This window comes from Ascaphus truei, chromosome 1, assembly GCF_040206685.1.
Source record: "Ascaphus truei isolate aAscTru1 chromosome 1, aAscTru1.hap1, whole genome shotgun sequence".
Lineage (NCBI taxonomy): Eukaryota > Metazoa > Chordata > Amphibia > Anura > Ascaphidae > Ascaphus > Ascaphus truei.
In genome coordinates this window covers 336,354,781-336,376,767 of record NC_134483.1, presented here as the reverse complement: position 1 = coordinate 336,376,767, position 21,987 = coordinate 336,354,781, and the positions used below count along the sequence as shown (strand labels likewise).

The following is a 21,987-nucleotide window of genomic DNA, read 5'->3' as shown; positions in this document are numbered from 1 at the left end:
AAAAAAAAAAAAGAAGGTTTTTTTTTCTCTCTCTCCAAACAAGATGGAAGACGTGGTGAGTGCGCTGGTACGCAATGTCGCTGTCCAGAAAGACGCGAATGAAGCCCAGCAACAGGCGAGTGAAACCCAGCGACAGCTGTTAATAGCCCAGCAAGAGACTAATGCAAACCAGCAAGAGACAAACCGCTTGCTGAGAGAGGAGCAACAGCGGTTCGCTCAGGGCTTACAGCAGGAACTCGAGATCCTGAGGGGGACTATCAGTAACCTTCCACTGGCAGAGGCAGCCCCAGTTCCGAAAATGACCAGGGCAAGCCACTACCTTCAGAAGATGGGACCCTCGGATGATGTGGAAGCCTATCTTCTCACGTTTGAACGCACGGCACAGAGAGAGGGATGGCCAGAAGCTGAGTGGGCTGGTCTAATCGCACCCTTCCTAAGCGGCGAACCCCAGAAGGCTTACTTTGATCTAGAGCCAGCCGAAGCTAACGTCTATGCAAAATTGAAGTTCGAGATCCTCGCCCGCCTCGGCGTAACCACGGCTGTTCGTGCCCAAAGGTTTCACGCATGGTCCTTCACGATGGATAAAGCCACCCGAAGCCAGATGTATGACCTCATCCACCTCGCCCGGAAGTGGCTACAACCCGAGATCAACTCAGCAAGCCCCATCGTGGAACGGTTGGTCATGGACCAGTTCTTGAGGAAACTTCCCTCTGCCTTACGCCGTTGGGTCAGTCGGAGTGACCCCCACAATGCGGATGAGCTTGTGGCCCTTGTAGAAAGGTACAGTGCAGCAGAAGAGCACCCGCAACCCACAGTCGTGGAGCAACCCCACTATCCGAGGTTCCAGGACTCTTCCAGAGATGGTAAAAGGGTACCGGGGTTAAGGGGTGCTGAAGAGCGGCGACCACCTTCACGCCGCTCCAGCAACAGTGGTTCGCACACTAAGGGCAATAGCCAACATGGGGAGCCGGGAAAAGGCTCTAAGTGGGACACAGACTATGTACCTAAATGTGTAAATTGTCATGAGAGGGGCCACACAGCAAAAATCTGCCCACTAAATGATGAGCCCATGCAATGCAACAGCGTGGAACCTTATTCGCTGTTGTCCCAATGTATGGGCCCTAGCCCAGAGGACCCCTTGAATAACCATCTGTGGGCATTTGTAAAGGTTAATGGTAAGAGGGTTCGGGCACTTCTTGACTCTGGGAGTATGGTCACACTAGTGTCCGAATACCTATTGCCCATTAAGAAGAAACAGGTAAACAGTTCACAAAGAGTGGCAATTTGTTGTATACATGGGGATAATCATGAATATTCCACTGTTGATGTTTTTTTTGAAACAGAATTTGGTTCTTTAGATTTCAAGGTGGGTGTTGTACCCAAACTGGCACATGATGTGTTAATAGGGACCGACTTTCCCCATTTTCTAAAAATGTGGTCCCCAGCTCAGAATAGCGCCCAGAGTTCAATAGCAGACCATAACGAAGTGTTAGAAGAAACAAATCCTTTCCCTTTTTCAGAAATGGAGGTTGACGAGGGCCCAAATAAGAAGGGGGAAAAGGAGGAGTGCTGTGAAATTCCCTTCCCCATCACTACTTTGGTAGGGAATACCCCAAATCAAGATGTTGATCAGGCACTTACCACCCCAGTACAGGATAAGACCCTCGCTGACCTAGAGGTCAGTCCTGGGAGTTTTAAGAAGGCCCAGTGGGAGGACCCCACATTAGCAGTAGCAAGGGGAAATATACGGGACCAGAATAGTACTCCTGGCCAACCAGATAGGTCACTTGCTTACCCCTACTTCGAGGTAGAGAACGACCTAGTATATCGGGTTGATAAAAGAAAATCAGTTACAACTAAACAATTGTTGGTACCACGGACATTCCGTAACGTAGTATTACACCTCGCACATAGTCATCCATTGGGGGGACACCTAGGGGTAGAAAAGACAAAAGAAAAGGTTCTCCGAAGCTTTTATTGGCCTGGGGTTCTGGCAGAAATTACAAACTATTGTTCCTCATGCCCAGAATGTCAGATCACCGCCCCGTTCAAAGCATACCGCAGCCCATTGGTACCCCTTCCCATAATAGAGGTACCATTTGACCGGATTGCTATGGATCTAGTAGGACCCCTAATAAAGTCTGCTAGGGGACATCAGCATATATTGGTAATATTAGATTATGCTACCCGATATCCGGAGGCAGTTCCCCTACGTAGCACCTCTGCTAAAAACATAGCAAAAGAGTTAGTACTGCTGTTTTCCCGGGTCGGAATTCCTAAAGAGATCTTATCTGACCAGGGAACACCATTTATGTCCCAAGTAACAAAAGAGCTATGTAAACTCCTAAAAATCAAGCATCTCAGAACCTCAGTCTATCATCCACAAACAGATGGTTTAGTGGAAAGGTTCAATAAAACCTTAAAGAGCATGTTACGCCGGGCGGTCGATAAGGATGGGAAAAACTGGGACTGTTTGTTACCATACCTGTTATTTGCCATTAGGGAAGTTCCCCAGTCATCCACAGGCTTCTCCCCGTTTGAACTATTGTATGGCCGACATCCAAGGGGCTTACTGCATATAGCCAAAGAAACTTGGGAACACGAGGTTACCCCTTACAGAAGTGTAATAGAGCATGTTGCCCAAATGCAGGACCGCATTGCTGCAGTCCTACCCATAGTGAGGGAACACATGGAGAAAGCTCAAGAAGCACAAAGGAATACGTATAATAAGGGTGCTAGGGTCAGAATTTTTTTTCCAGGTGATAGGGTACTAGTTCTGGTTCCCACCGTGGAGAGTAAATTCCTTGCTAAATGGCATGGGCCATATGAGGTCTTGGAAAGAGTGGGAGAAGTAAATTATAGGGTAAGGCAGCCAGGTAGGAGGAAACCTGAGCAAATTTACCATATAAACCTACTCAAGCCCTGGAAAGATAGAGAGGTCTTGTTAACCCTAGTACCCCCAGGTCCGTCAGAGAATCAAGAAACTGACCCAGAGGTTAGCATAGCTGAAACACTGTCCGTGCATCAGAAACGAGAGGTCCAGAGTTTAGTGAGAAGGAACAAAGAAATCTTCTCTACACAGCCAGGTAAAACTAACGTAATTAAACATGACATAGTCTCTGAACCGGGGGTCCGAGTTAACCTTAAACCGTACCGAATCCCAGAGGCCAAGAGAGAGGCTATAAGTTTAGAGGTAAAAAAAATGCTAAAACTAGGCGTAATTGAGGAATCCCAAAGTGGGTGGAACAGCCCTATAGTTTTAGTCCCAAAGCCAGACGGTACAACAAGGTTTTGTAATGACTACCGGAAACTAAACGCGGTGTCAAAATTTGATACTTATCCTATGCCCAGGGTGGATGAACTTGTAGAGAGACTGGGCAAAGCCCGATATCTCACAACCCTAGACCTAACAAAAGGGTACTGGCAGGTTCCCCTCACAGAAAGGGCAAAAGAAAAAACAGCCTTCTCAACCCCAGACGGCCTCTTTCAATATAAGGTGCTGCCTTTTGGCTTACATGGAGCTCCCGCCACATTCCAAAGAATGATGGATAAAATTTTAAAACCACATGTTCGGTACGCTGCCGCCTACCTGGATGATGTGGTAATCCATAGTGAAGATTGGCAGTCCCACCTTCCAAAGGTCCAAGCTGTGCTCGACGCAGTTCGGTCTGCTGGACTAACTGCTAACCCCGCTAAATGCACTATTGGTCTGGAGGAGGCCAAGTATCTGGGGTATTCTATTGGTAGAGGGTTACTCAAACCACAAACACTCAAAGTAGAAGCGATACAAAATTGGCCAAGGCCAGTCACAAAAAAACAAGTAAGGACCTTTTTGGGGTTAATTGGCTACTATAGGAGGTTTATTCCCAATTTTGCAACTAAGGCAACCCCACTAACCGACCTCACAAAAGCAAGAGGACCGCTAATGGTAAAGTGGTCCCCCGAAGCCGAACAGGCCTTTAGAAGCCTGAAAGAAGCTCTCTGTGCCCAACCAGTGTTGGTCACACCTGACTTCTCCAAAGAGTTCGTAGTCCAAACCGACGCATCTGAGGTAGGGCTGGGGGCGGTACTCTCCCAGGAGTCTCAAGGGGAGGAGCACCCCATCCTTTATTTAAGTAGGAAACTAAATCCCCAGGAGAAAAATTACTCCATAGTCGAGAAAGAGTGTCTCGCAATAAAGTGGGCTGTAGAGACACTCAAGTATTATCTGTTGGGGAGAAAGTTCCGATTGGTCACAGATCATGCACCCCTTACCTGGATGTGTCAAAATAGGGAGAAGAACGCTAGGGTGACCAGGTGGTTCCTAAGCCTACAGCCCTTTAAATTTTCTGTGGAACACAGGTCGGGGCACAAACATGGCAATGCCGACGGGTTGTCAAGGATGCACTCCCTAATATCCATGGTCGCTCACCCCTCGAGGTCTGAGCTGGGGGGGAGGATATGTGACAGAAACCAGGGGTTGGTAATAAACTCCATATACAGGGCTCCCAGGATACTGAACAGTTTCTGTCCTGTCTAAGCTGAACAGGGCAGCCTCGTGGTACAGGCACTCCATTCCACAGTTTGTCTGCTGCCTGTTTTCTGTCACCTGTCATGCTGATTAGAGTTCAGGTATATAAGACCTGTTTCCTGTTTCCTCTGAGCCCCGCCCAAGAGCCTGGAAGGCTGCTGAACTGCAGAGGGGTGAGAAAGCCTCTTTCCCAAATCGCTTCATTCATTCTGTTAGTTTGTCTAAAGACTGCAAAGGTACTTATTTTGTTGGTGGAAGTGGACAAGCCACTTCCAACTCTGAGTCAGGGACATCTAAGTTTAAGTTATCGCTCAGACGAGCAGCTTTTTGTTTGGCTTTGTTTTCTGTTTAAACTGTGGCAGTCTCAGTGCCTGGGACTGAATAAACCAGGCATAGCCGGTTTAAAGGAACAGTACGTGACGTCTCATCATTTAACCTACCCTAAAAGACCGTGTTCTAACAGTCCCGGACAGACGGCGGAGCCCCGGAGTAAGCCGTTTGTCACAATATATATATATTGACACATATATATATATATGTATGTATCCCTTGTCGATACACTGCGGGATACAGGCCTCCCCAATGATCTTCTAGGATCTGTGGTTGCAAGCCTCTGCTCTCCATGTTGCTCCAACACATTTTCTGATTTCACCCTCCCACCTTACCTTTTGGTCATCATCTAGGTCAAGGCCGCCTTAATGTATGGGCACGCTGGGCAGTTGCCCAGGGGCCCCACAGCATAGGGGGACCCCATGTGCCCGGCCCATGAGTGCCCACCAATGCTTTCCCCCCGCCCGGCACCCCGGCTCGCTCTCCCCCCGCCCGGCACCACGGCTCCACTCAATCTCCCCCCGCCCGGCTCCACTCACTCACCACCCGCCCAGCACCCCAGATCTGCTCACTCTCCTCCCACCCGGCACCCTGGCTCAGCTCGCTCTCCCCCGCCCGGAAGTGGAACCCCGGCTCTGCTCGCTCTCCGCCCGCCGGCACGCGTCACAACCGCTTGCAGCCTAGCAGTGCAGCACTTCCGGTGCCTGCTGCTGCCAGTAAGCGCGTGGGAGGCTGGGAGTTACAGTGTAGGCAGGGCCTCGTGCACTTCTTTCCCCGGGGGCCCCTAATGTTGTTGAGATGGTCCTGGTCTAGGTCTTTTATTATCCTTTAGAATACCGTCAACAGTGGTCATTTCTTCTTGTGATATGTCTCTTCTACTGCCATTTTAATTTCTTCATGATTGTGATGATGACTTTTGTTTGGGTTTTGAATCCATTGATTCCTTTTCCTTTCTATTCAGTTAATAGACAGCATACATCTCTTCATACTATACTTCTTTGCGTTGTCTGAAGTTTCTGAATTGTCTTTGCATTTAGGGTCCAAGCTTCACATCCTCACCAAAATCCAAAAACACAACCAAAGTGAAAACCTCACATTTTTTTTAGAGAAAAAACTAAAACCTAAACAGCATTATCAATGAACATCTCTACTTGAAGTTATTTTTAAAAAAAATTTGGGGATAGAAAGTGAGAAGCAGTAGTGATTTTACACTATGCCAAAGGGGCGAGTAAATGAATAGAAAGATTTGTGTGTGGCCGGCAGAGACATGATAGCTGAACAAAATGAGGTGATCCGAGATCAAGTGCAAAGACAACAGTGTAAAAGACAGAGTAGAGACATCAGTGGAACATCAGCAGAAAAAAGAAATATGATGTGAGGAGTTTCAGTATACTTGAATAGAGTTTGACTGTATGCATGAAAAAGCCAAGCAAACATGAACTATAAACTCCCAATAGATCTAAGAAGACTCTTCTAATTTCTGTCTTTCAACCAGGCACTGAACGATGCCGAGGATTATCAGTCTGCCAAGCACCAACTATCCACGACTCCGATAATTGCTAAAGTGTACTACATCATGGCAGGCACAATGCCAGGAGAGGGGGTAATTATAACCAGAGACAGGCTTGGATCTGCTGATATCTTGCCTCTGGATCCCTTAAATGGAGAGTAAGTTGACAGCTAATCAACTATTATTTGTTATGTTGACACAAAGTTTTAGTAGCTGCATTGTTCCTGGAGAAGCAGATTCAGTGTAGGTTGTGATACCTTTAAGCAGACCAACATTAAAGTTATTTGTAGATACAATTATAGTGTACAGGCATCTTCAAGTGTACTGTGGCAGCACAGTTTGAACAAACATATATATCCTAAAAGATAACGATAAATGCTGAATAATTACAAAATAGATTTGAAAATATTTCATAAAATTGAAGTGAGGATATTCTAACCACTATTGATTAATAAAATATAATATAGGGATACTTGAATCAGCTAGCGCTCATGCCTTAGTAGACAGTATTAAATACACTGTTACTAGCACAATAAGTGAAAATATAAACACATTCATATACCATAAGAAAAAGTCCATATGAGTATATGTAGAGTCCAGTCCAGATATTATATGGGTAATGCTGCTTCTTCCAATAGGATCCAGAAAATAAAAAGAAGAAAATGGGTTTTGTGCTTTCTATATATATATATATATATATATATATATATATATATATATATATATATATATATATATATATATATATATATATATATCCTAAAGTGATGAGTAGAGGAGGAGATAAACTCTTGTAGGGAGTCTCCAAGTGGAGTGGGGAGACGATTAGCATAAATAACATACCAGAAGCTACATATGCTAATTCTCTGTGGTGGATGAGTAGCAGAGGTGTGAAGAAGCTGTTATGCTCACACCTTCTCTAAAAAGTGGAGCAAGAAGTGTAATAAATGGTGAAATAATGTGTTACAAATCCTGTATTTTTATTTTAGACCTATCATTTATAGGTTACATTTTGTCCTGTAGTGTATTATGTTACTGAAGCTTGACCCTACCTGTCTTTCTAACTATCGACCTGTCTCCCTCCTGCCTTTTGCCTACAAACTCCTTGAACGTCTTGTATTCTCTCGCTTGCTCCATTTTCTCAACACCTATTCTCTCCTAGACCCTCTACAATCTGGCTTCCGCACTGCTCACTCCACGGAAACAGCCCTCACTAAAATAACTAATGACCTCCATGCTGCCAAAGATAGAGGTCATTACACTCTGCTCATATTACTCGACCTCTCTGCAGCATTTGACACCGTGGACCACCCTCTTCTCCTTCACATTCTCCGTACTCTTGGCATTCGGAACAAAGCTCTATCCTGGATCTCATCCTACCTCTCCCATCGTACTTTCAGTGTCTCTTCTGCTAACACCTCCTCCTCCTCTATTGATCTCTCTGTGGGGGTACCCCAGGGCTCTGTCCTGGAACCTCATCTCTTTTCTTTGTATACACTCTCTCTAGGTGACCTAATAAAATCTTTTGGGTTTAATTATCACCTCTATGCTGACGACACACAAATATATTTCTCAACACCCGACCTTACACCTGCTGTACAAACCAAAGTTTCTGAATGTCTCTCTGCTATATCATCCTGGATGGCCCTCCGCTGCCCTAAAACAGAGCTCCTCATACTTCCTCCCAAACCTGGCCCTACTACCTCCTTCCACATTACTGTTGGAACTACGTTCATTCACCCAGTAGCCCAAGCACGCTGCCTTGGGGTCACACTTGACTCCTCTCTCACATTCGCCCCTCACATTCAAAACATTTCTAAAACCTGTCGCTTTTTCCTCCGCAATATAACTAAGATACGCCCTTTCCTCTGTTGCTCGACTGCTAAAACTCTGACTCTGGCCCTCATTCTCTCCCGTCTTGATTACTGTAACCTCCTGCTGTCCGGCCTTCCTGCCTCTCACCTGTGTCCCCTACAATCTATCCTAAACGCTGCTGCCAGAATCACTCTACTCTTTCCAAGATCTGTCTCAGCATCTCCCCTCATGAAATCCCTCTCCTGGCTTCCGATCAAATCCCGCATCTCACACTCCATTATTCTCCTCACTTTTAAAGCTTTACACTCTTCTGCCCCTCCTTACATCTCAGCCCTAATTTCTCGTTATGCACCATCCAGACTCTTGCGTTCTTCTCAAGGATGTCTTCTTTCTACCCCCTTTGTATCTAAAGCCCTCTCCCGCCTTAAACCTTTTTCACTGACTGCCCCACACCTCTGGAATGCCCTTCCCCTCAGTACCCGAATAGCACCCTCTCTATCCACCTTTAAGACCCACCTTAAGACACACTTCCTTAAAGAAGCATATGAATAGCACTGCGGCTATTCTGAACACATGATACATAAGGCTTGGTCCCCTGCAGACGCACTTACCAGAACTCACTCCTACTTTCCCTGTACGTTCTCCCTACCTACCAATTAGACTGTAAGCTCCTCGGAGCAGGGACTCCCCTTCCTTAATGTTACTTTTATGTCTAAAGCACTTATTCCCATGATCTGTTATTTATATTATCTGTTATTTATTTGATTACCACATGTATTACTGCTGTGAAGCGCTACAGTATGTACATTAATGGCGCTATATAAATAAAGACATACAATACAATACAATTATGTCCATAATTACTAAGTGGGCCTAGGGCACCTTACAACCCATTGAAAGTCTAATTTTCACACCTAAATGTTCCCAATTTAAGTGAATCTGCAAGCAGATACAAAAAGACTCAGTCAAGGGTGCCGCTGAAGGGGTGACGGAAACTAAACTGGTCTATCTATAACCTCCTATTAGCTCTTGATCTAATTTACTGATACCTACAGTTTGTTATAACTACTCTGCTTGTTTCATTCCTAGAATACATGGACATCTGCACCTAAATCACTGTACTCTGCTAACCCCTCTCACTCTCGCATGTGTAATCTATAACACACCCCACAGAATATTTTAATGAATCTAGTTCTGGAATCCTCATTAACAATGCACCTTACACCATTGTTTCTTAACTCCATTGTTACTTTAAGCTATTGTGACGGTAGGGGTAGCATGGCACTGTGGTACCATGTATTAAAGAGTAAGTGTCACAGTAAACCATGTCTTTTAACACATTTCTATTTTTGGGATCATTTATTAGGCAAAACAAGAAATGAAAACACAAAATAGTGCAATATTCAAAACTACAACAAATGTAATCAGTGTTGATACAGTAGCTCTATAAAGTTTGCCCTCACGTGTACAACGTGATATTAAGGCGTTGTGGTTGTTAGAAGTTACCAACTTTAGTTTCCAGATAGGTACTCCGGATCAACACCAATAATGTTCCATAGGAAAGGAAGGGAAATCCATATACAAAGGAGAAAAAGCAAAATAGTATAATATTGCTTTTAATATTAAAAACACAAAGTATTCCATTTACATAAGTGTTTTGTGGTGAGCATTCAGACCACCCTGGGTCATATGGACAGACAAATTTCTTCACAGCAACAGTATCTGCTCCGCGGCAATCACAGCATACACTGGGCTGATTGCTGTGACATTCAGATGTGGAGGACTACACCAAAGTTACACTCTGTAATCCACGACTCACCCAACGCGCGTTTCTACTTAATAGTCTTCCCTGAGGAAGAGGCTTCCCTGAGGCTTTTCTAGCTTCATAACAAAGCTGGTTGCGCTGCTATTCGTGACAGAGCAAATTTGAAAAGCCCGCCCTAGCTTCATCGACTCAAGTCACAGGATGGTCTGATTCTCTAACTCAGCCATCTCCTTACATACCCTCCGCTGTTCTATGTTCAGCATAGAGGTAGGAGGAGCAACCAATTAGAGCGTCGGAATTCCTCCCCGCCATCCAAAAGAAATATGGGCTCGTCCTTTGGCTGACATCAGAGGAGGAGGCGTGCCAAGCCGGCTCGGGATGCCCCGTGGGTGGGACATACAAATTGACCAATGGGAAATGCGCCGACATTCTCCCACTTCCCCCAGTCAATCCATTGTCACCTACTGGGCAGGCTCCACTGAGTCTGGAAAACCAGAGGGCCCCCTAGTACTCCACCTTGTCCCGGCCACTTAGCACGCCGACATCTCTCAACATCCCATCTCCTCTTTGAACTATGGACTCTATACAGATATGCCGGCATCTATGCTGATGCCCTAGCTGACTGTATTGAGTCTTATAGCAAATGTCTAAAACATTATAACATACACTTTAATAATATATACACTTTGGGGAACCTTATACTTATAAGGGAAATGGATTTGGGATATTTGGGCTCAAAATCAGGAGTCTGGGGGACACAGTGTTGCCCAGGCGTAATTCACCCTGCGTACTGGCAAATCATGCCTGCTCACCGGGGAGAATGAAAGGACTACCAGTAACTTTGGCCCCGAACTCCTGCAAACAAAATAATTGAATTTATACCCAAATATCCCCCCTATAACCGACACACAAGAAATCTCACAGTTCTAGGACCAAGGGAACAAGAAAACAGAATAAAGCAGGGGTGATTTTATTTTCAGCATGTATTATCCCTGGTCCCTGGCTTATGGTGCTTATGTAGCTACCAGGGACCCCATGGTTTCAGGGGTAATCAGAGGGCTTAACATTTATTGTATAACCTGGTTACCCCCTACCGTCACAGTAAGTTCGCTTGTTGCCTCTACCAGCCAAGATGGCAAACCAGTTATAGGGTTAACTCACCATATTTAGGCTGTAAAATGGCTGTCAGTCCTGTTATTATATCTTACCTGTGGTTAGGAATCTGTAGCAGGGTTTCTATATGCTTATTCTATTTTAAATTGGATTTATGATTTCTTTACACTTCCATGTGACTCATTGTATGCTTGGGCCACTAACACGGTCAGTTGGCTAGAATACAACGAGGCAGGGGCTAGCCTTTGTATGGGGCAGGTGCAGTGTCTGTGGACACTGGTCAGGTGGGGGAAGTTGGTCCCTCTTGCAGGGGAGGTACATACTCTAAAAGATTAGCATTGTTCTCCCACTCCGGCAGCCAGGCATCTACCCCTATGGGAAGTATGGAACTATCATTGGGAACTGAGACTGGCTCCATTTGGCTTGATTGCCATTGGTCAGTTCCAATTTCACATGCTCCAAAAGCGCCGCTCCTTGGAGCTGTCCTTGGCGCTGTCACTGGCAATGCCTCTAATTGGTCGCTCCGGCCAAGCCCCCAGCTCACAATTGGATCAGCGGAGGACAGGTCTCTGCGGATTGGTAAGCACCCAGTTCTCCATGTTTTCAGATGGATACTGGGAAACTATGCAAGCTGATGCCGATAACGGCTCCACAGATGTTCATGGTTGGTCTCAGTGACTAGAGTCCAACTGGAAAAGTGAACGCTTATTCCTAGTTACTGGGAATGGACGGATCAAGGTGGTATACTGAGTAAGCTAGCTCTGCCAGTGACCAGCACCTAGCGAACTAGGAGTCCCCTGTACCCCATGTTTCTGGTTAGTTACTGCTCTATTTTGTGCCCTGTGTAGCTCCCTGTTGGCTCCGGCCAGAATAAGGGCAGATTGGAGGGGTTAATACCTCCTGGTCCGGTGCTCAAAAATTAACCCCCAGCAGAGTGAACTGATTTAAAGTGGTACAGATCTCTTGTACATTCAGCAGGAGTATTGATTATGTATAGATATCATGACATGTCCATATCAATTAGAGCACTGTGCATTTTAACTTGTCCTGATGTCCGAATGAATCTAGAAAGCCTGATGTTGCGCTGGTGTGCAATTCAAGAGCTCCCACTTCAACCAGCTCTTAGGATTCAAATACACATAAGATCCCACTGGCATAAGCTTCAATGCACCATAATGTGGAAAGTGTTTTAACTCACGGTCTCGTTGGGCAAAGCTCCTGCTGTGAATGCTCCCATGCGCTGATAGAAGAGTAGAGTGGTTCCCACGATGAGAAGAAATGCCGGTGCACCACAGCAATACAAAAGTAGAATGGGATGACCAAAAAATAGAGTGTTTATTGAAGCTTGGGAAACATATGAAATGGTAACAGAGCTGACACTCTAATGTGTTTCACACGCAAAGGAATGCTTATTCCTAGTTACTGGGAATGGACGGATCAAGATAGTATACTGAGTAAGCTACCTCTGCCAGTGCCCAGCACCTAGGGAAATAGGAGTCCCCTGTACCCAGTGTTTCTGGTTAGTTACTGCTCTATTTTGTGCCCTGTCTAGCTCCCTGCGTTATTTAACACTCTTGTTGTGCCTGGTGTTTATGAACCCTTTAAAAATAAAATCTGGTCTACCATGACAGTTATTACCATCATCATCCTAAAATTGTAATCTGAATAACTTGCTTCATCCTAAAACACTATTTATCTCATCCTCCCTACTGCCATTACCACTTTTCTGCTCTCATAAGCTTTACTGCTTCTTTCACCCAAACTGCAATGCTTTCAAACTGAAGTCTCCGTTTCATACATTTTTTCCCTATTTTAATCTCTGATTATCCTTCTACTGTACATCTTGCAAAACATATATATATATACAGTGTTCGACAATTGTATACATTTACTCGCCCGGGGCGGGTGGATTTAACCCTCGGGCGAGTAAATATTGGCCCAAGCAGCACACGTGTTTTTTTTTAAATTCCCCCGTTCGCGCTGAAATTTCCCTGCTCGCGCTGAAAAAAAAAAAAAAAAACTCCCCCTACCTGACTCCTGATTGGCGCGCACTCCAGGCTTTGTGGGCACGCGGCCAGGCTCTATATGAGCCCGCCCCCAACGAGCGGCCATTCTGCCTGGAGCTCTGTTGGAGGGTAAGTACTCTCCATGCTGCGGCCCCTCTGCTCCTTCCCTGCGATCCCCCTGGTCCCCACATGGCTCCCTACTCCCCATCGCGGAAGCTCTCCTGTCCCCTGCTCCTGTCCCATTCCCCTCCTCCTGTCCCCTGCTCCTGTCCCATTCCCCTCCTCCTGTCCCCTGCTCCTGTCCGCTCCTCCTGCTCCTGTCCCCTGTCCCCTCCTCCTGCTCCCTTCCCCTCTTCCTGCTCCTGTCCCCTTCCCCTCCTCCTGTCCCCTTCCCCTCGATCCACCGATCGATGTCAGGGGCGGGAGGTCCCCGCTGCTGCAGCCCGGTTGGCTTGCGTGGGGGGCTCGGCCCTCACCACGTGCCTCCCATGCGTCCCCTACCTTCATGATGGCGCAGCCGCCGCATGAGGTGGGGGGATGTCGGCCTGGCCCCCCCTCCCCACGAGCTTCATGCCGCCGTGGGCTGGGGGGAAAGAAGCAGCCTGCAGCTTGGCCGTGCACTGTGACATGCCGGCGAGGGGAGCAGGGCAGTGGCGGCCATGGCGGGGCTGACTGTCACCTGGGGCGCCCAGTGGGGGATACCTCGCCACGTGCCTCCCACCCACCCTGCTGATTGGGGGGGGGATGTCGGCCTGCCCCCCACACGAGCGGGAGATGGGCGCGGGTGGGTGGGGGATTTGCGTGGTGCTGGTCGCGGCCTTTCCTCCCCTGTGTGTGTGAGTATGTGTGTGTGTGTGGGAGAATGTGTGTGTGTGTGTGTGTGTGAATGAATGTATGTGTGTATGGGAGTATGTGTATGTGTGTGACACCAGAGGTCTCCCCCAGTCAGTAACCCCCCCCAGTCAGTAACCCCCCCAGTCAGTAACCCCCCCCCAGTCAGTAACCCCCCCCCAGTTAGTAACCTTCCCCCCAGTCAGTCACCCCCCCCTGTCAGTCACCCCCCAGTCAGTGTCAGTCACCCCCCACCCCCAGTCAGTGTCAGTCACCCCCCACCCCCAGTCAGTGTCATTCACCCCCCACCCCCAGTCAGTGTCAGTCACCCCCCACCCCCAGTCAGTGTCAGTCACCCCCCCACCCCCAGTCAGTGTCAGTCACCCCCACCCCCAGTCAGTGTCAGTCACCCCCCCACCCCCAGTCAGTGTCAGTCACCCCCCCACCCCCAGTCAGTGTCAGTCACCTCCCCACCCCCAGTCAGTGTCAGTCACCCCCCCACCCCCAGTCAGTGTCAGTCACCCCCACCCAGTCAGTGTCAGTCACCCACCACCCCCAGTCAGTGTCAGTCACCCACCACCCCCAGTCAGTGTCAGTCACCCACCACCCCCAGTCAGTGTCAGTCACTCACCCACCCAGTCACCCCTGCCCCACCCAGCCACTCACCAGCAAACCACTCAACCAGCCAGTCACTCACCCAGCCTCTCTCTCTGTGTATCACCCACCCTCTGTGTGTGTCACCCACCGTTTCTCTCCTCTTTCTCCCCACACTCTCTCTCCCCCCACACACTCTCTCTCCCCTCCACACACTCTCTCTCCCCCCCACACTCTCTCTCTCCCCCCACAACTCTCTCTCTCCCCCCACACTCTCTCTCTCCCCCACACACTCTCTCTCTCTCTCCCACACACACTCTCTCTCTCTCCCCCACACTCTCTCTCTCTCTCCCCCCACACTCTCTCTCTCTCCCCCACACTCTCTCTCTCCCCCCCACTCTCTCTCTCTCTCCCCCCCACACTCTCTCTCTCTCCCCCACACTCTCTCTCTCTCCCCCACACTCTCTCTCCCTCTCTCCCCCACACTCTCTCTCCCTCTCTCCCCCACACACTCTCTCTCTCCCCCACTCTCTCTCTCCCCCCCCACTCTCTCTCTCTCCCCCACACTCTCTCTCTCTCTCTCTCCCCACACTCTCTCTCTCCCCCACACTCTCTCTCCCTCTCTCCCCCACACTCTCTCTCCCTCTCTCCCCCACACTCTCTCTCCCTCTCTCCCCACACTCTCTCTCCCTCTCTCCCCCACACTCTCTCCCTCTCTCCCCCTCCCTCTCTCCCCCACGCTCTCTCTCCCTCTCTCCCCCACGCTCTCTCTCCCTCTCCCCCACACTCTCTCTCCCTCTCTCCCCCACACTCTCTCTCCCTCTTCCCCACACTCTCTCTCCCTCTTCCCCACACTCCCTCTTCCCCACACTCTCTCTCCCTCTTCCCCACACTCTCTCCCCCACACTCTCTCTCTCCCCCACACTCTCTCTCCCTCTTCCCCACACTCTCTCTCCCCTACACTCTCTCTCTCCCCCCCACTCTCTCTCTCTCTACCCCCCCAACTCTCTCTCTCTCTCCCCCACACTCTCTCTCCCTCTCTCTCCCCCACCCTCTCCCCCCCACACTCTCTCTCCCTCTCTCCCCAACACTCTCTCTCCCTCTCTCCCCAACACTCTCTCTCCCTCTCTCCCCAACACTCTCTCTCCCTCTTCCCCACACTCTCTCTCTCCCCCCCACACTCTCCCCCCCCCCACACTCTCCCCCCCCACACTCTCTCTCTCTCTCCCCCACACTCTCTCTCTCTCTCCACCACACTCTCTCTCTCTGTCACTCACACTCTGGATCTCTTATTTACCCTATATATCTTAACTGCCCTATACTACACCGAAATCTTAACTACCCTATACTGCTTTCTTCCAGATCTGGCTCAAGCTTCACACGGAAGACATCGGAACCCCCCCCCTAACCCAGAAGACAGGTAATGAACACCTCCCCAATGTATAACATTGCGGGAATGAGCGTACCTGGACATTGAGGGACTGCGGATCAGGTAAGATCCCAGGCGGGATTACTGCTTTAGATATTGTGAAGCGGGGGCATCCAGACATTGGTTAAGGGGTTCAGGAAACTAGTCATTCACATCTGGCTTTTATTTCTAGATCCGACATTTACACACACACATGTAACAAGGACTAATTGTAGTATAATGTAATACAATAAATGCATTTGTCAAAAACGAATGTTGTTCTGACTAGGAATTTATTAAATGTATTTTATTTATATATTTTATTTTAAAGCGGGGTTGGGGGCGGGACTAGGGGCGGGACTGGGGGCGGGGTTGGGGGCGGGACTAGGTGGCGAGTAGATTTTTTGGTTGGGCGAGTAGATTTTTGGGTGATTTGTCGAACACTGTGTATATATATATATATATATATATATATATATATATATATATATATATATATATATATATATATATAAAAATCGCTGCGCTTCTCCATGTAAGGAGCATGCAGCTGGCAAAGAAATTGGCCATACAAATGTGAAAAAACAGAAAGTGAATCCCTGCACTTCTCCCTTTGGGATAGCAAGAAATGGGGATATAAATATATATATATAGTGTGAAAATCTATAAGATAAAGGAGACTTTTGGTTTACATCCTTTGATCAAATAATGCCAAGCCTGCTAACCACGTCAAGGTAAGTCTCTATAGCAGGTCCTACACTAAATGCATACTAATCTTATGTGAAGTGTTAATATATCCAAGCATATGCTTATGTAGCCCTGGTAAGAAATAGGTCTATATTCTATCCTCCTACTGGTGTAAGTCCTGCTAAGGGCAGGCCGCCAGTAGTTATCATGGGTTTCCCCCGCTTCAAGCCATGCCTTGATTGGTGGAGTTAGGCCCCCTGAATCTGTGTGGAAGGCAAGAGACACAGGGGAGGGGCCTGCTGACATCATGATGGGTGGGGCTGTTTAAAGTTAGTTGCCTGATCCTGTCAGTGGCAGTAGTGGTTAGAGTGAGTTCTGTCTTGGGAGTGAGAAGAGAGAGTTCTGTCCTGGGATCAGGAGGAATAAGTTCTAGGGGAGACAGCCCCACGTTTTGAGGAGCTCAGGCCAGCCTGAGTAGAGTTGATAGAAAAAAAAGGTGGACCAATGCCCCTCATCCTGCCTATAGGGTGAGGGAGAGCTAGCCCCATCCTGAGTGTCTGTACTTTGGGGTGGTGGCGGGGAGCAGTGAGAGCCCCAGACAGCCCATCCTGAAGGGGTACAGTCTGGAGGAGAAGGAGGAGGAGGAAGAGACCATTGTACTGCTGCTGCTGTGAGCTGTTTGCTAATAAAGAGACTTGATACTTTTACAAAGAGACTGAGACTGAAATCTCTCGCCCTATTGCGGGGCTTCTCTGGAAGGATTTCACCATACCCTGATAGGGCTTGCCAGAGATGGAGGCGCTGCACCACTAAAGAATGAAGGCAAGAACCCCAGAAGCCTGTCCCTGTTGTCCCCCATATCATCGTGGAAGACTCAGGCCCTCCTTTTACCAACAGGTATGCACCACCCACAGATATGTAGTCAGCCCTCATTACACCATAGGGGTCCGATCTGCGACTGGGGGGGGGGGGGGGTGAAGATGGGTTACACTTATATAATATAGTGCAGTTAAAAACTGTTATATATCAGTACAGATACTCACATGTCTGCAAATAAAGTGAATAGTGAAATACGGGGACCTTGCTAGGAGATTATATACCTAGAAGGGGAGGGGCTGGCCTCCCACAGACTGCTCAATAAGCAGTTGCAGGTGATTGGCTAAATATATTAATTACACCATAATAGTGTTGCCCACTAGGAGTGTGCTGCTAAGGATTAAAATCAGCCCAACAGAAATTGTAAAACAAATATATAAATTGCCGCGCTTCTCCATGTAAGGAGCATGCAGCTGGCGCAGAAATGTAATCCTTTGCAGCACGCTCCTAGAGGGCAACACTATTATGGTGTAATTAATATATTTAGACAATCACCTGCAACTGCTTATTGAGCAGTCTGTGGGAGGCCAGCCCCTCCTTCTTCTAGGTATATAATCTCCTAGCAAGGTCCCCATGTTTCACTATTCACTTTACTTGCAGACATGTGAGTGTCTGTACTGGTATATACCAGATTTTAACTGCACTATGTTATATAAGCATATGCTTGGATATATTAACCCTTCACATGACATTAGTATGCATTTAGCGTAGGCCCTGCTATAGAGACTTACCTTGACGTGGTTAGCAGACTGTACATCTTGCAGCTGATGTTTCTGCAAGGCCTGAGGCATACATTAACAACCTCTCCTTCAGTATCTCTAGCTAGTTCTTCTTAAACCTTCATTCTACAGGTGGTCCTCGGTATCTGACAGTCTGTTTTTCGTCGAATGCCTTATCCGATGCTGCATAATGCAGTCCGCAGGACACATTATCTGACGTTCACCACCACGGGTTAACATGGACCCACAATCCAATGGTCCATTATCCAATGGCGGTATGCGGGACACATTAGGTTGGATAAGTATGGTCCGGCTGTACTGTCTTGAATCCTTTTCTTTTCTCTATCTTTACCCTCTCCATGGGTAATGTTGTTCACTCATTTGGCTTTAAGTATCACCTCTATGCAGATGATACTCAAATGTATCTCTGTGTACCAGACCGGTTCCTAGGGTTCCAGTCATAAGTCACTAACCGACTCATAGTATATATTCCAGGATGTCATACTGCCACCTAAAACTAATTTTATCCAAGACAGAAGTTATAATTTTTCAACTGGGACAGGTCCTATTCCATCCTTTGAAACTACAATGGATGACACAACTGTTTACCCTATCACACAAGCTCACTTACATGGTGTCACATTAGTTCCTCCCTATCCTCTACTGAAATTCACACTTGCAAAATCCTGACACCTAATTTTGCAGGCACAAGGAGTTTTTGCCCAGTTGAGTTTATGATCTGATCTAAAAGATGGTCAGTTTCCCTTCCCAGATTTATTTAACTTGAGCAATGGGGAAATATCAACCTTGCAATACTACTGACATGGGCTTTTTTTTACCATCTGTATTTCATATTTTTTGTGTCCATACATTTGAGAAAAGTAATGCATTGATTTACTTCCTGACCAAATATTGTATTACTGTAGTTTGATTTTAACAGAATACGGTGCATAATTTCACACAAGTTTACCGTTTGTTGCAGGTGGTTCCGTGTGGTGACAAACTATGAGCCCACGACTACCCCACATCCATATGATTACCGCAGGTATGTAGAAATGCAACGGTAAAACTTGCATGCAAGACATAAATGCCAGATGCAGTTATACTCCCTACATCTTTATACACTCAATAAATCTCTCTGTCCAGCCCCTCGTTTTTTAACTTCTCTCCCTGTCTTTACGATATACCTGTTGGGGGAGGGGAAGGGGAATTGAAACCTCTGCTCAGCCTAATAACATGTTGGTAATTTTTGTAAAGGAAATGGTGCTGTGCTGAAATATGTACTAATTGTAGATACCTGCGAAAAAGAACTCAGCTGTTAAGCACTCTTGATCCTATGTTGTGAAAATTAATTAAAAATATTCTTTATTGATAATCCTAATTTAAAATAAAGTAGTGCACACAAATTGGACAAAACTAATACGTAACACAGAATCTTGGAAAAAGTGGGTTACCTCGCACAAGCCCCTTTAGTTAGATCGCGTGCTGCCAGGGAAATGGTAGAATATATCTAATGGAGTGTACTGTATAGGAGTACACCAAAGGTTCCAAATGACGGCGCACCGCAGACCAGAGTTGGATTATATCTTGGTCTAAATGTGCGACTACAGACAAATGATTCAAATAAAGTTTATTCACACAGAAATGTAATTAAAAACGTTCAATCCTAAATCCTAAATCTCTACAGTGAGGTACAACATTCTAAGATATACACATACATTGTGTTAGATATGGTCCAGATCTATGTATCAGTGGTACTAACAAGATGACCTGGTACAGCATTAAGGTATATTATCACTAGGAGATCAGACCAAGAGAGACGCACTACAAATATTTATATAGCCATCTCAGAAACACTATGGCAGTCATTACCCACTTCTGTTTGCAATAGAACAATTCCTCTTATTCACTAAGGGACTATAAATTGATATATTAATATCTCTCCCCCACTAATCTATCAAGAGGATCCAATCTATGATTATTAGTATACTATCTCACCAAGTAGGTATTTACCGCAATTGTGTGGTTTAAACCTCCAGACTTTCATTGTACTAAATATACCTTTTTTTAAAGGCATTATAGATATACTGTAACAGAAGCATTACTCCATACACCACGATCTGAGTGGCTGCTTACATCAGCACACATCATCATGCACAGCCTTTAGCTAGAGGTTTTATCTCTCACTTTAGAGATTTAGGATTTAGGATTGAACGTTTTTAATTACATTTCTGTGTGGATAAACTTTATTTTAATCATTTGTCTTTAGTAACACAGGGCCTCATGCAGTAAGCGTTGATAAGGGAATTATCGCCATTTTATAGGCAAAATTGGGTTTGAGATTCAGTAAGCGCCGATAAGTGCTTGATTTCGCCAGGTTTCGGAGCCGATTATTTTGTTATGGCCAGTCGGCTGCCGATAAGCCTGTTTTCGCCACTTATCGCCACTTTTTTAAATCGGCTGGATTCAACAAAAAAAAACAGCTTATCGGGCCTGATCGGCACTACGAAATTGAGATGTTATGGCCAATTTCTCCCGCCAACTAAAGTTGGCAGTTTGGAGGGGAGAACGATCGCTAAGGCTGCCGCAACGGCACTTAGAAAAAAAAAACTTCTGTACATCAATGGAGTCAATGGAGCGGGGACGTATAACAGTATAGTACTGTTTACGTTTCATTGCTCACAATACAAACGTCATTTGCATTACAGTGTGGGGGCATTCCCTGCATTGTGTCACAGCTGACGTGTATTATTTGCATAACATTATACTTTTACATGTTTGCAGCATTTGCGGGTCACATTACTCATCAAGTGATGATGTGCCAAGGGAAATATACTCAACTCTTAAAGGAGAACCTCACATCATATCACACATTTTACTGAACTGAGCGACAATTATTTACATGATGTTACACATGTCACACATGTCACACATACACAGTATATTCATCTTCCTTTACATTACACAATGCTTGTAATGTGACGCATCTTTAAACGTTCATGTACATCTGTCTTCTCATGTTTACATATAGTTTTGGGTCCTCCCTATTTTCATGACGTCACTTATTGGACGCTCAATCACATTGCATGTTTACATTGTAACCGTAGCATTACAAGCACTTCAACCTAACTTATACACACATGTACAGTAATTCAGCATTGGGACACCTTGTTAACTCATTCTATACCAACTATCCTCCTTACAGAAATGCATGCATATGCACACGACTATTCATTGTTGTCAACATGTCACAATAACATGCCTAATTACACATGTTACACAAAACTTTTCCCACGTCAATCTCAGCCTTTTTGCCTAATTACATGACTGACTGTTGCGTTCACAAGTGTTACATGCATTGCACATGCAACTATTTATTTGCAACCAATGTTTCTACAAAGGTTCACGTCACATCATTGCCAAATATCATCATTCCCTGCAGAATACACACAACAAATACTTATAACAAGAACTGCACACAGCTTGCCACAGAAGTACTTTATTATGTTAATGTAACACCTTGCATTTTACTATGTCACCTGACATCATCACATACCTATTTAAAGGACGCACATTACCTGCTCATTCACAGCTACTCATTTCAAAATGTTGAGATTGTTTAGGAGACGGAGGAACATTCTTTTCTATGACATGCTTGATGATGAAGACAATCATATAGGGCAAGGGAGGGACACACCGAGGGACAGTGACAGTGACGCGGATACGACAGGGACAGGGAGAGGGACAGGCCGAGGGACAGGTAGAGGGACAGGAGATCAGAGGAGAAGACAGAGGAGACAACTTGTGCCTCGTCCGCGTCTGT

At 46.4% G+C, this 21,987-nt stretch overlaps 1 protein-coding gene across 7 annotated transcripts in view; it reads left to right on the top strand.

Moving 5' to 3' along the window:
* LOC142498980 (N-acylethanolamine-hydrolyzing acid amidase-like) overlaps positions 1-21,987 on the top strand; it is a 102,625-nt gene that overhangs the window by 48,313 nt on the left and 32,325 nt on the right. For all 7 annotated transcript variants that reach the window (XR_012802599.1, XM_075607693.1, XM_075607703.1 and 4 more), the window contains exons 6-7: positions 6,336-6,508; positions 19,147-19,209. Coding sequence is in view for 6 of the 7 variants with exons in the window: in XM_075607693.1 (XP_075463808.1) it covers positions 6,336-6,508; positions 19,147-19,209 (236 nt within the window). In the remaining variant the exon portion in view is untranslated. The remainder of the gene's footprint in view (positions 1-6,335; positions 6,509-19,146; positions 19,210-21,987) is intronic.